General features: G+C 42.0%; 1 protein-coding gene across 3 annotated transcripts in view; it reads left to right on the forward strand.

The window, feature by feature from the left end:
- The first annotated feature begins 1,291 nt into the window (after positions 1 to 1,291).
- Positions 1,292 to 14,347, forward strand: part of LOC141096754 (uncharacterized) — a 243,079-nt gene continuing 230,023 nt past the window's right edge. Inside the window, exon 1 of one of the 3 annotated variants that reach the window (XM_073583525.1) lies at positions 1,292 to 1,563. In XM_073583525.1, the coding sequence (XP_073439626.1) occupies positions 1,531 to 1,563 (33 nt within the window). In that variant the 5' untranslated portion in view covers positions 1,292 to 1,530. The remainder of the gene's footprint in view (positions 1,564 to 14,347) is intronic. The other 2 variants (XM_073583526.1, XM_073583527.1) reach the window with 2 other exon arrangements.

Consider the following 14,347-nt stretch of genomic DNA (forward strand, 5'->3'; position numbering starts at 1 on the left):
TCATAATGGCAGGTCAGTTTTAACATTTAGTAAACATGGTAAGAAAAACTGTGCAATTGCACTTTTTTTTGCAATTTTACGGCACTTGGATTTCTTTCCCCATTTTCCAGTACCTGATATGGTGAAACCAATGGTGTCATTCAAAAGTACAACTCGTCCCACAAAAGACAAGCCATCACATGGCCATATTGATGGAAAAATAAAAGTTATGGCCCTGGAAAGAAGGGGAGCAAAAAACGGAAACTCAATAATGGAAAAACCCAAGGTGGTGAAGGGGTTAAAATCTTACATGCTTAGCAAATACTTTTGGTTATAGTGATTGACTTAGTTATCTGAGAATCTTGGCAGAGACATCTGTTCTGTTTGTCAGAACTGTAGGACTCAAATGTCAAAATGGTAATTGGCGATAACAATGTACAGTACTCAAATATCATAGCTATAGGATTTCAGCATCCCAAAATGAGGTAATATGCAAATAACTAAAATGCATATTCAACAGGTTAGTGGAATTCTTCTAATATGGTAGCAGCATGCCATCATATGAGGCAACAAAACAGGAAAAAAAGTATCTAATGTTACGTCTATCGCAGGAAATGGTATTTCAGCTGGCCTAAAAATTGTTGGTTGAGATCTCTCACTCTTGCGGAATCTCCACCACGAACCACATCAAGCATCATAGACTATATGGAATAACTAATAAATGTTTTGCTTTCTCTTTTGTGGCCTAATACTTATTTTTCTGTGCTATGAACTTATTCATTTTTGTACTAATCACCTTTTGAAAGAACATTAAATCGATTTGTTTTATCCACACAATTCTATGTTGAATGTCCTTTCTATCCTCACCATGCTCTTACTTACCGAAAGAGATGAACCTGAATATTAGTTGGTGTGCATGCAGCGTGGAGGCGTATGTTCACACTGGCCACTAAAGAGACAAAACCTAAGATAAAAACAAAATGAGGAGATACCCTGCAGTAAATAAATAAATAGAAATAGTGCACAAAAATAATATAGGGTACTTGGTTAACATAATTTTGATAAAAAATTTAATAGCCATTCCACCACGTCACGGTGACCCTATTTGGGATGGTCCTAACCTCTAGTATTAAAACCAACTTAAAATATTAAGAAAGTGTTATTCTTATTGTAATACCCCGCTACATTGAAGCAATTAAATGAATAGAAATTGACATGCTGTGGATCAGCTTGTTTCCTGCTAGCTGTCACTGATTGCTCACTGTGTAATGCAGGACAGAACATTAGCTGAACCATATGATCCTGCCCTGGGGCCAAGTGGTGAAAACCTGACATGTGTGCACTAAGAGCTATGAGTACAGAAGGCATATTGCCTAAGCGTGACTTGTTTCAATCCTTGGTAAGGAGGAGGCCCGGGGACAATGGGCTTGTTCAGCATTGCACATGATTTACTAGCTCCATAGCAACCAGTCATTCTGCAGCGGACACTAACAGCGGCCAGGTATGGATTCTTACTGCTCGGATCCCAATATCTGTTCTTTTTAAGCATTTATGGAGTGGAAAGGAAATATTACCTCCAATTCTGTAAGTAATTATTATGATTAATGTGTGTATAACACTACACAGATGATTCAGTGCTCAGAGCAGCCTATGGTCAGGGTGACATGTGACGCTCGGCCGCGGAAGCTTTGGTAACACGAAAACTGTACCGAAATGTCAGGATTTATTTCTTTACGTCAGGAAATTCCAGACTCAACCGACATCTTCCTTCTCCAGAGAGGCCTTTCTATATTGAGCACTTACAGACTACTGGTAACTAAGGAAATAAAGAGAACAAATTAATATTTATATTATATGGCAAAATATGATCTGTATGCTGTGACTGTCTGTCTGTTGTGGAACTAAAGGTTCCAGCATGCCATGACATGCTGGGATTGCCCGCATGAAAGACAAAAGTTGTCTATTATAATAATAATGACTAATAGGAATAATGAATGATTAGGCATACGCTGCAGATATACAACTGTATACCAACTATATACTTAGAAATGATCCAAAAGAGAGAAAAGTTGAAACATTAAATGGAAAGTTAGGCTACATTACCACGTTGAGCTTTTGGTGCAATTTTAATTTTGCAGAAATTCTGCACCTATTAAAGGGATTGTGCCCCAAACAAACCATGTCCCTGTACCGTCAGACACTGCCATTGCACAGTACACAGCAAGGACACATTTATAAGTTTATCTCAGCACAGAAACTTTTTTAACCCCTTTCCGACGTTGGGCGTAAATTTATGCCGATGTCAGACTCTCTGCCTTTGATGTGGGCTCTGGCGGTGAGCCCACATCTTTCCCGAGACATGTTAGCTGTTTTCATAGGAGACCATGATTTTACCTACGTACCTAATAGGATTGAAAAGAAGTAAAACAAAAAAAAGGTTTAAAAATATTAAAGAAATAAAAAAAATGCAAAAATTTGAATCACACCACTATACGAAAAATGGAAAATAAATATATTCGGTATTGCTACAACCATTAAAGTCCAATCAAAACATTTAACATATATTAACATATCTAACATATATAAACAGTTAACATACATATATTAAACCCATAAACTCCATAAGAAAAACAATTGCCATATTTCGTTGGCCGCATTTCCCACAAAACATTGGAGCAAAAAAATATCATCTCAACACACTGGAAACAATCCCTCATTTAGTTAGCTTTATCGGTGGAAAAATAAAAAATTTATGGGTCTCAGAAAATGGCAATGCAAACCAATTTTATTTAGTTTTTTTTAGCATTAAGATAAAAAAAAATACTATAATAATTTAGTACAGCTGAAATCTTACTGACCTGAAGAATTATCTTGGCAGGTTATTTTTTACTGCACAATGAACGTTAAATAAATAAAATACAATGTCGGAATTGTGGGTATTTTTTTTGTCATTTCACAGCACTTGGATTTTTTCCCTTTATTTCATTTTAGGCTATGTGCCCACGTTGCGTGTTAAAACGCACACTAAAAACCGGACTCCTTCCCAGAAATCGCAGGTTTTTTCAGCGCAATTTCACTGTGAATTTACCGCGATTCTGTTCGCGATTTTGCCGCGATTTTCTCAAGCACTTTCCAAGCGATTTGAAGCATCGCTTGGAAAGTGACTGACAGGTTGGTCACACTCGTTAAAACATAGTGATGACGTTGGTCTCGCGTTACTATAGCGATCTCGCGAGACCGCTAGAGTCTCGCGAGACTATGTCATCACTGGACCTTGCCGCAAGGCATTACTGGGAACGCTTTGGCCGGGAATGCAGCGCGGGACGTCGGAAGGTAAATATACCCCGATTTTTTATTTTTCACTCTTTTTTTTACAGGGGTATGGTACCCAGGGCCTGGAGGACAGTCTCCTCTCCTCCACACCATGGGTACCAACCGCACATGAGACTCTTAACTTCCCGCATGGTGGGCATAGCCACATGCGGGAAGTAAGCAATTCTCATGCATTCCTATGGGTGCTAAATCGTGGCAATTCTTTGTGATTCCGCACAAAAGAATGACCATGCTGCGATTTTTTCCGCGATGCGATTCCGCCGCGGAAAAAAGCGCAGCATTAGCACAGCATGTGCGGAATGCCATAGGAATGCATGGGGGGCTGTGTGCCCACGATGCCATTTTTAAGAGTTTTTGCCGTGATTTTCGGCACGAAAACGCTGCGAAAACGTTTAAAAATCGTGTACAGAACGCCCCCCGTGCATTCCTATGGCATTCCGCACATGCTGTGCTAATGCTGCGCTTTTTTCCGCGGCGGAATTGCATTGCGGAAAAAATCGTTTTAACACGCAACGTGGGCACATAGCCTAAAGTGGTTAATTACATTTTTCTCTTTGTTCATTTTTTTCTGAAAATAGAAAATCTTGGCATTCAGCTGTTCAATTAAAAGGGCATGGGAAATAGGTATCCCAGGCACTTCTTTGTATCAACATCTTATTCAGGGATATTCCACCTGGAACCCGCCTAAGAAAAAAAGCTCAATAAATAATAAAAATAGTGAACATATGCACAACAATGACAAAACGACTTGTTACACATACGTTCCAAACTTTGCAACTTCTTTTAACCAATTCAAGCTTTGAAAGTCTTCAAAGCTGCTAAAGGAAATTACATGACCCTTCTTCAGGCTTAACCTGCTTGGAAGACGTCACTATTTTAATCACAAAATTAAAATGAAAAAAAAAACAAAACATGCGATGGATGCAACAAAAAAGATGCTTCCAGAAAAAGAAGGGTCTAAAGGTGTTGTGTGCACATACCCTTACTCTACAGAATTGTGGGGAACTGTGCAAAGGGCAGATGTTTTAGTACCACTAATAGACTGAAAGATCAACATGGCAGATGGAATCTGGAGGGATTGATGAGGAGCCAGTTTGGTCCTTTAGTAAAGGGTTTACATTTTGCATCTGCAGTACTTTGTTATCATAGCTATAAGCCTTGCTTACTTCAATCCTAAGAATTTGTGACAGATGTAATTTATAGACACAGGATGTTCCTGCAGCTATAAAATGTAAATCTTGGCCTGATCTGAGCTAAGTGTTGGTAGGATTATTTATTTCTTTCATCTTAAATGTTTAAGAAAAGATAAGTATAGTATCACGTGTGAGAGATGGATAGATAAATAAGAGCAGCAGTCAGAAAGGACGTAATTCAGAGCCATCCATACGCTCAGAGAAGGAGGCCGCGCTACCGGCTCATAAGTCATATGAAACTAGCAGCCAAGCACCTATGCTGCGTTTCTAAACTGTCCTCACTTTGTTCTTAAGACTAATGGTGTAATATTAACAAAGCTAGATTTATAAATCAAAGCTTTTAGAACTGGTTATAACAAGCTCATCTTAAGAGAACATTTCAAGTTCCCTAAATCTTAAAAAAAGCCCCCAATAGGCATTTAGAGCCTTACAGACAGTAGTTCTCCTGAGTAGAGATGAGCGAATTTGGTTCCGAATACGATCGGATTCGAATTTTGTTTTTGCAATATTCGTCGAACACAGCCGAACGTCATTAGAGTCAATGGGAGTAGAAATTATCGAATATATTCGGAATTGATTATAAGACAAATGTTTGGCACGAATAGTGTTCGAATATGGCTCGAAAATGTCAAAATCAGATTTGGGCACAAAATTCAAACAAATTCGCTCATCTCTACTCCTGAGCCCTAAAACAACTTTTATTTGCCGCCCTTCGCATATGCTAATTACAACAAATTAATCTGATGGAGCATGGCTTTTCCCTGATGAGTCCAAAATTAGAGAAGATTTTTGAAGTCCTCCTCTTTGGGCTGCAAAGATGACATGGCCAGAGAGGAGGACTTCAATCATGCCAAGGGTAGAGCAATTACAACATGTGAGGACAGACTGCTCAGGGTGAAGAGACTCCCTGACCGACTAGTCCAAGGTATTTGCTTTGTTATCTCCAATTTAGCTAGGGCCCCATTCACATGTCTGCATAATACTGGTACCGGATAAAAACGGTACCAGTGTCATCAGTGTTTTGGATCAGTGTGCCATGAGTGTGCCATCAAGGTGCCATCCATTTTTTTCTGGTAGAGCTTAAGAAAAATCAATTCCAAAGCTTCTCCTATACTTTGCAATGTTAAACACACGGCTGTCACAGGGATGCAATCCTTTTTTTGTACATGTTTTACATGGATCCATAGACTTGTATTGGCCCTTGTCATCCTTGCTGCTGGTAAAAAATTTGATATGTGTGGATATGTGTCTTTGATACGTGTGAAAACGGATGCCAGACATACCAGAAACATGTACATGTGAAGAGGGCCTCATGGTGAGTTTGGGCTCAGGGCTTACACTCATCAGCATAAATAAAATCTGTCCATTGTTGTTCCTGAAAAGTAGGATGAGTGTCATGAGAGTACAATGTGATACATTTTCAATCCATATGCAATGTGTTTTTAACACCAGCTTTTACGTACAGTAATTCTCTATGTCATTTCAAGCTAGTTTTGAAACTAATAAAACAATCTAATAGATAAATTGGATAGTTAATAACTACTAAAGGTTAAGTAGACAGCTGTGAGCTGATATTATTAGCATGGGAAGCTCCATGTTTATTGCCCCCTTCCCAGACTACAAACATCAGCCCCCAGCTGTCTGCTTTTCCTCAGCTTGTTAAGAATACTATGGGGGACCCCAACTGTAGATGTTTGGGTTCCTCGGGTTCGGCCAAACTGTAGTTCAATGTTCGGTTTGGCATCAGAACTTGACCACAAACTTTACCCTGAACCCGAACACAATATAAGTCAATGAGGATCCAAACAGTGTTGCTTTAAAATGGCTGCAAAATGGTCATAGTAAGGGCTAGGGGGCTGCAAACAAATGTGGATAGCGAAATGACTTAAAATAACAGAATAGTAAAAAAGGAAAAATAATAATCTTGACTCAGGAGGCAGAGGTCCAAGTGGAAGAGGAGGTGGAGGTGAATGTGATGGTGTAGGTGGAAGAGTCAAGGGAGAGGTAATCCAACACTTTGTGACATTTTTGTTTGTTTTTTCATTTTTTTTATGGAACTTACTAGCATTAACCAAACAAAAAATAACAATCTAGAACCAAGAGGCGGAGATGTAAGTTGAGGAGGTGGACATGGAGGTGTAAGTGGAAGAGGCAAGGGAGGAGTAATCCAACACTGTGTTTGTGGGAGAGGGGTTGTTTTTTCATCTTTTTTTGTTTTGTTTTAGGGAACTGACTTAGAAGAACATAGAATTAAGAAAACAGAAAAATAATCTAGAATCAGGAGGTGGAGGTTCACGTGTAAGAGGAAGTGAAGTGGGTGGAGGTGGACGTGGCGGTATGGGTGGAGCAGGCAAAGGAGAAGATAGCCAACACTGTTTTTTTATTTGGGGAGGCCCCAAAATGAAACAAGTGGCAAATAGAAGGAGATAGAGATACACTTGCAACCTGAAGATGTGAATTGAGTCAAAGAAGCTGAAGACAGAAAGCAATTCCTATGTGAGAGCCCATAGAGGGGGATTAGTGAATAGACATACAGTACTGTCGCACTAGTGACTCAAGCTAAGGAGCTTTTTCTCTATTTACAAATGGCAAATACATTTGAATAATGGCTAAGTGCTGATAGTATGTTGTCTAATCAGCCAAAGGTGCGGACAAGTTCTGTGGGATCCACGTCTGGTTCATTTTAATGTTAGCTTCCTTACGTTGGCTGTGGACAGGCAGATGCGCCTGTGTGTGATCACACTTCCTGCCATGCTAAATACACGTTCAGCAGGGCAGTTCAGCACCTCCAAGGCAAAAAGGGCAAGCTCAGGCCATTTGTTAAATTTGGACACCCAGAAGTTAAATGGGTTAGTCCCATCAGTTAGTACGCGGAGACGTGTGAACAGGTGCTCTTCCACCATGTTGTTGTAATGCTGCCTCCTGCTAATAATGGCCGTATCAGATGGTGGTGCCAGATGTTGTGGCGTGCTGAGAACGTTTTTACACATTTCAGCCATGCTAATTCTGCCTTCTGAGGCAGTGGTGGTGTCCCAACCGCATTGGCAACTTTCTCTTCCTCTGCCTTGTTCTTCTACTGAGTATCCGCTGTCAGGTGGGAATGTCGTCAGTAGTTCCTCTACCAACATGCGCTTGTATTCACACATTTTGTGATTCTGCTCCAGTGGCGGAAATAATGATGGTGCATTGTCATTGTAGATGGGATCCAGCAGGGTGGCCATCCAGTAATCAGCAGCTATAACAATTCGAGCAACTCGGCGGTTATTGCGCATGAACAATAGCATATATTGGCTCATGTGTGCCAAGCTGCCCAGAGGCAACAACAAGCTGTCCTCAGTGGGAGGTGTATGGCCTGGGTCCTCTGTATCCTGCCAGCCATGCTCCAGTGATGCTCGTGAGCTGCTTTGAGCACCACCCTGCTGTGAACATGGTTCCTCCTCATCCTCCAAAAGTGGCCCCTGGCTGGACAGTTTTGGACCTGGCCGCTGTTGGTACGACAGGCCTGATAAAGGTGTCTCTGCTCCTCTTGTTCCTGTGCCATCACCTCATCCATTATCACCTGAAGTGTTTTTTTCGGCATGCATAGAAGTGGTATACTAAAGCTCATGATAGCATCATCATTGATGGCCATGTTGCTGGAGTTCAACACAACACACAAGTCCAGCATGGAGGCCTACTCATTGGTGGTGAAGTGTTGTTGTTCCACAGAAAGACTCAGCCGAGCATGCTGCAGCTGAAACTCCATTATTGCCTGCCGTTGCACACACAGTCTCTCCAGCATATGCAAAGTGGAGTTCCACCAGGAAGGCAGAAATGACACTGTAGCACAGACAGGAGCAGCAGCAGAGTGAAAACACTGAAAGTGCACACACACTGCCTGCACTTTCAGCAGCAGCTCTTACATATGTGGGTAATTTTTAAGGAAGCTCTGCACCACCAAATTCAGACCTGGCAAGGGATGTTTGTGAAACCAGGTAGGCCCAGAGCTGCTATGAGATTTCGCCTATTATCGCCGCCCATCAGGCGAGGCTTGAGGTTTACTGGCACCAACCACTCACCTGTCTGCTGTTTGATCCCCATCCACAGCTCCTGCATGGTGTGGAATTTTTCCCCTATACAGATGTCTTTCATAACAGCCTGCTGTCACCTCCCCCTGGCTGTGCTGAAGTTGGTGGTGCAGGTCTTAGTGTGACCAGATAAGGAGGTAATGGAGTAAGAGGTAGAGGCAACCTCGACAAAGGAATGTCCAACAATTCTCTGTGTTGGTAGGACATGCACTAGAGCGCTTTACGCCTTGCTGCCACTACATTTACCCAGTGGACAATTAGGGAGATGTAACATCCCTAGCCGTGCTTTATGATCCACGTATTGGTGGTTATGTGGACCTTGCCTCTGGTAGCTTTGCGGAGTGCATACCTGATTTGGTCCGCAACATGTGTGTGCATAGCAGGGATGGCCCACCTGCAAAAGTACTAGCGGCTGCGATCAGCGTACTGTGGGACAGTCACCGCTACCAGTTTTTAAAACTGTCCATCTCCACCAGCCGGAATGGCAGCATTTCAAAGGCCAGTAATTTGGTAATGCTGGTATTCAGGACCATGGCTCCTGGGTGGGTATGGGGGGATTTCCTCTTTCTCTTGAGTGATTGGTGGATGGAGAGCTGAACGTGTTGATGGGACAGTGTGGAGGTGCTTGGTGACACTGATGGTGGAGGTTGCGCTGTCACATCCCCTCTTTGTGAAGAGGCAGGTGACCTGTTGATCATGAGTGGGAGAAAGAGGCTGAGACCGCAGCAGTAGAGGGAGCAGGAGGAGGCTCAGATCTGTCATACTTTTTAAGGTGTGTACTCTACTGCACCTTATTCTTAGAATCCAGATGTCTTGTCATGCAGGTGTTGCTCAGGTTCAGAACATTTATGCCTCACTTCAGGCTCTGATTTCACAGCATGCAAACTACCCATGTCTTGTCGTAAGCACATTGGCTAAATAAATACAACATTAGGGAGCTCCTTTCAGCTGGCTTTGCTGTTCTGATTTCCTTGGCGTGGTGGCCAGTAGCAGCCAATGTACTGACTAGGGGCCACCCACTGTGTTTTTTCACCCTGCAACTTCTTTTGCTGTCCTGCTTGTTCCTCCAAACTGCGCTCGCCACTAGGATGGCCTTCGCCTCATGTGGGGTCTAGAGCCTCATCCCCCGCATCATATACAAACTGCAGCAATTGGCATCTGTGTTTCATCATCATCAAATATGTGCTGCAGTGGTTCGCTGACCGTGTGCACTAACCCGTCCACGTATTCATCTTCCAACTGAATCAGTGGTTGGGAATCAGTGCACTCAATTTTTTCCACTTTTGGGGCAAGGCAAGGTGGAAGGCCTGCGGAACCACAGCCAGCAGAGCCATCAAAAAGCAGAAGTGACTGCTGCATGACTTGCGGCACAGACTACTTGGCTGACTTGCAAAGGGGTGAAGTGGAAACCAGATGACCACGATCCTCAGATGCCAGAACATCCAGGGGTGTGCCCATCTCTAGTGCATAGTACAGATACAGAGGCTTTTTTGCAGAGTGCCCACATACAGAACCTAACATTGTCCCTCACTCCAGCTGCATCCTGTCCCTATGCTAATTAGAGCAAAATGTCAGTGACATCCATGATCCGGCATTTATACAGGCCAGGTCACCTGGTGCGCCGGTCAATCACAGCCGTGGCCATATTTAGCATGGCTGTGATTGCTCTGAAAGTGCCCACAGCCCAAAAGCTATCGCAGTTCGGGTTCAGCCATCCCTAATCATCTATATTGACAAACATCAAAATTTTACCATTTTCTCTGACCATTGTGATAATAGAATTAAATTTCCTGTTCTGCAAAGAACGTTTTTGTAGTGTAGCAGGATGCATTATAGTGATGTGCCAACTCACATCGGGAGATGCTATGGCCATGAATGGATTCATTATTGTAGATCGAAGTGACATTAACATAAATGCCAGAATTGAAGATTTTAGATTGGAAAATTGCCCAGAGAATCACACTTCCTCTGCCATCTGCCATTTAGGAATCGGAGTCGGTCCGCGTTACACAGACTCCATCTGCAACAAAATAGGCACCGATTCCACAACTCCAACTCCGACTCCACAGCCCTGGCAGAAACGCACAAAAAATGCATATAATATGCAACTAAGTATGTCCATAAAGTTTAGTCAAAGCCAAATACCAGGAAGTATCAAAAACAAAGAAGCTTTCTCTAACCCCATCCTGACATGTGTCGTACATATAAGGTGCTTCGGGAGCTGCGTTCCCGCAAACCACAGTATATGTACAGGCTCATGCTGAACATTGCGGTGATCGGGTGCAGGTGTCAGCTCTATGTGAGAGTTGACACCCTGCAGCAACGTCGCATTGCGCTGATGGTCTCCATAGTGATTCCCGGCCGGGATCCTTCAGGGAAGGTGGCTTGTGAGCGTCTGCTAAGAGCAGGAGCTAACATATCTCCATCCCTGCCTTTCAGACGCTGCTCTGATACCCTGCAGTGCACAAGAATAGCAGAGAGTCAGATTAGTGATCTGTCAGTATAAGGATGATATCCCATAGTGGAACAAAGTAAAAAAGTAACAAAAGAATTATAAAAAAAGTATAAAAGTATTAAAAAACAAGTAAAGAACAAAAAAAAGAAAAATTATTTAAAAAAAAATAGAATTCTTTATTTTCACGCCTCAATGTTAGAAACTTCTGTGAAGCATCTGTGGAGTCAAGGTACTTAATACACATCTACATAAGCTCCCTGAGGGGTCTAGTTTCCAAAATGGTGTCACTAGTGAGGGGTTTCCACTGTTTAGGCACATCAGGCACTCTCCAAACGTGACATGATGTCCGCTAATTATTCCAGCAAATTCTGCATTCAAAAGTCAAATGGCACTCCTTCCCTTTCGAGCCCTGCCGTGTACCCAAACAGTAGTTTTACTCCACATATTGGGTATTGGTGCACTCAGGAGAAATTACACAACAAATTGTATTGTCCATTTTCTCCTATTACCCTTGTGAAAGTAAAAAAATTGGGCCTAAAGGAAAATTTTTGTGAAAAAAGTTAAATGTTTATGTTTTACTTTCAAATTCCATTAATTCATGTGAAGCCCTAGAAGGGTTAATAAACTTCTTGAATGTGTTTTTCAGCACATTGAGGGGTGCAGTTTTTAGAATGGTGTCATTTTGTGGTATTTTCTGTCATATATGCTCCTCAAGGTCACTTGAAATGTGATGTGGTCCCTAAAGAAAATGGTTTTGTAACAAAAAAAAATTATGTTTAATAATTTGTGCTGTTGTAAAGTAGGCAAGTGGGAAATTTTATTTATGAACTATTTTCTGTGACATAACTCTTTTATTGAAGGGCATACAAATTAAAAGTTTGAAAATTGAAAAATTTTCAACAATTTTACTGAATTCTTGATTTTTTTCACAAATAAACGTAAATGTTTATGTTTTACTTTCAAATTCCATTAATTCACGTGAAGCCCTAGAAGGGTTAATAAACTTCTTGAATGTGTTTTTCAGCACATTGAGGGGTGCAGTTTTTAGAATGGTGTCATTTTGTGGTATTTTCTGTCATATAGGCTCCTCAAGGTCACTTGAAATGTGATGTGGTCCCTAAAGAAAATGGTTTTGTAACAAAAAAAAATTATGTTTAATAATTTGTGCTGTTGTAAAGTAGGCAAGTGGGAAATTTTATTTATGAACTATTTTCTGTGACATAACTCTTTTATTGAAGGGCATACAAATTAAAAGTTTGAAAATTGAAAAATTTTCAACAATTTTACTGAATTCTTGATTTTTTTCACAAATAAACGTAAGTCATATCAAAGAAATGTTACCATTATCATGAAGTTCAAGATGTCACGAAAAAACATTCTCAGAATCAGTGGGATCCATTGAAGCGTTACAGATTTATTACCTCATAATGTGAAAGTGGTCAGAATGTAAAAAATTGGCCTGATCAGGAAGGAGAAAACAGACTACGGGGTGAAGGGGTTAAAACATGATACACAAAAAAAGTGCAGCATAAACACCGTGATATAAACGTATGTAAAAAAATACACTTAACAAATGTATTGAAATAACACAATTAACCGAATTTAATAGTGCTGAAATGGTGCAGAAAATTTGCAACATCAAAAATTCTCCAAAAGCTTATTGTGGGAATGTAGCTTTAATATTGTCTTTCTTCTATTAGCATTTACTCAATGTTAACAGTATATGTAGAATTTACAGTGGGCATGGAAAGTATTCAGACCCCTTTAAATTTTTCACTCTTTGTTTCATTGTAGCCATTTGGTAAATTTAAAAAAGTTCATTTTTTTCTCATCCTCATGTACGCTCTGCACCCCATGTGACTGAAAAAAGCAGAAATGTATACATTTTTGCAAATTTATTAAAAAGGAAAAACTGAAATATCACATGATCATAAGTATTCAGACCCTCTGCTCAGTATTGAGTAAAAGCACCTTTTTGACCTAGTACAGCCATGAGTCTTCTTGGGAATGATGCAACAAGTTTTTCACACCTGGATTGGGGGATCCTCTGCCATTCTTCCTTGCAGATCCTCTCCAGTTTCATCAGGTTGGATGGAGAAAGTTGGTGGACAGCTATTTTCAGGTCTCTCCAGAGATGCTCAATTGGGTTTAGGTCAGAGCTCTGGCTGGGTGTCACGCCTGCGGGTACTCATCTGTGCTCCACCTCCTCTCAGCGCATCGCAGATTGTGTTCCGCCCCGCCTCTCGGCTGCCTTCTCGGGGTCTCAGCAGGTCGGTGGTCCGCGCATGCACGGCCGCGCTCCTTCAGTCCTTCAGGATGTCGCTGAGAGGTTTTGTCCCGATGGCTCTGCCCTGTCATGGCGGCGCCCACCAGGTATTTCTGCACAGCCTCTGAACTGGTAAGGAACCTGATTATCTGTGTGGCTAGCACCAGCGTCTCTGCGCCTGGCACCTTCCTTTGTCTGCAGGCCCCAACTCTCTGGCTAATCCGTTTGTTTCCTGTGTCTCCCGCTGTCCCCTATTTTTGGTCTTTGTGTCTTTTGTGCCTTTTGTGTAACCACTGCTGTTTTTCTTACTCCAGGATTGGTCTCCCACTTACCAACCTCATTCTGTTCTGCTCTCTCACTTTCTTGCAGTATCAAGTTCTTGCTAGCTCCCGGTTCATCAGATCCCGCTTCTTCTCTGCAATTCCCATTTCTGTGTCACACCCTTCGCACTCCGGAGTTCCCTGTTCTCCTCTCTGTATCTCCATGTATATCCCCTGTATTGCCCTGAGTCGCCCCTTTGGCTCCAGCTGTTGTGGTTCTATCTCCCTTGTGCCTGCTCCTGACACTCCCTGTATAGGGGGTGGTCTCACCTGGTCCGCTCGCCCACGGGGGCTCTGGAATCACGACCCAGAGGGTCCACTCTCAGGTTTTCTCGAAACCTTAACACTTGTCCAGTCAAGAATGGTCACAGAGTTGTTCTGAAGCCACTTCTTTGTTATTTTAGCTGTATGCTTAGGGTTATTGTCTTGTAGGAAGGTCAACCTTCGGCCAAGTCTGAAGTCCAGAGCACTCTGGTAGAGGTTTTTATCCAGGACATCTCTGTACTTAGCTGCATTCATGTTTCTTTCAATTGCAACCAGTTGTCCTGTCCCTGCAGATGAAAAACTCCCCCATAGCATGATGCTGCCACCACCTTGTTTCACTGTTGGAATTATATTGGGCAGGTGATGAGCAGTGCCTGGTTTTCTACACTAATACCACTTAGAATAATAAACAAAAAGTTCTATCTTCGTCTCATCAGACCAGAGAATCATATTTCTCATAGTCTGGGAGT

Source organism: Dendrobates tinctorius, unplaced genomic scaffold (genome assembly GCF_039654945.1).
Source record: "Dendrobates tinctorius isolate UK_male_01 unplaced genomic scaffold, ASM3965494v1 ptg000079l, whole genome shotgun sequence".
NCBI lineage: Eukaryota > Metazoa > Chordata > Amphibia > Anura > Dendrobatidae > Dendrobates > Dendrobates tinctorius.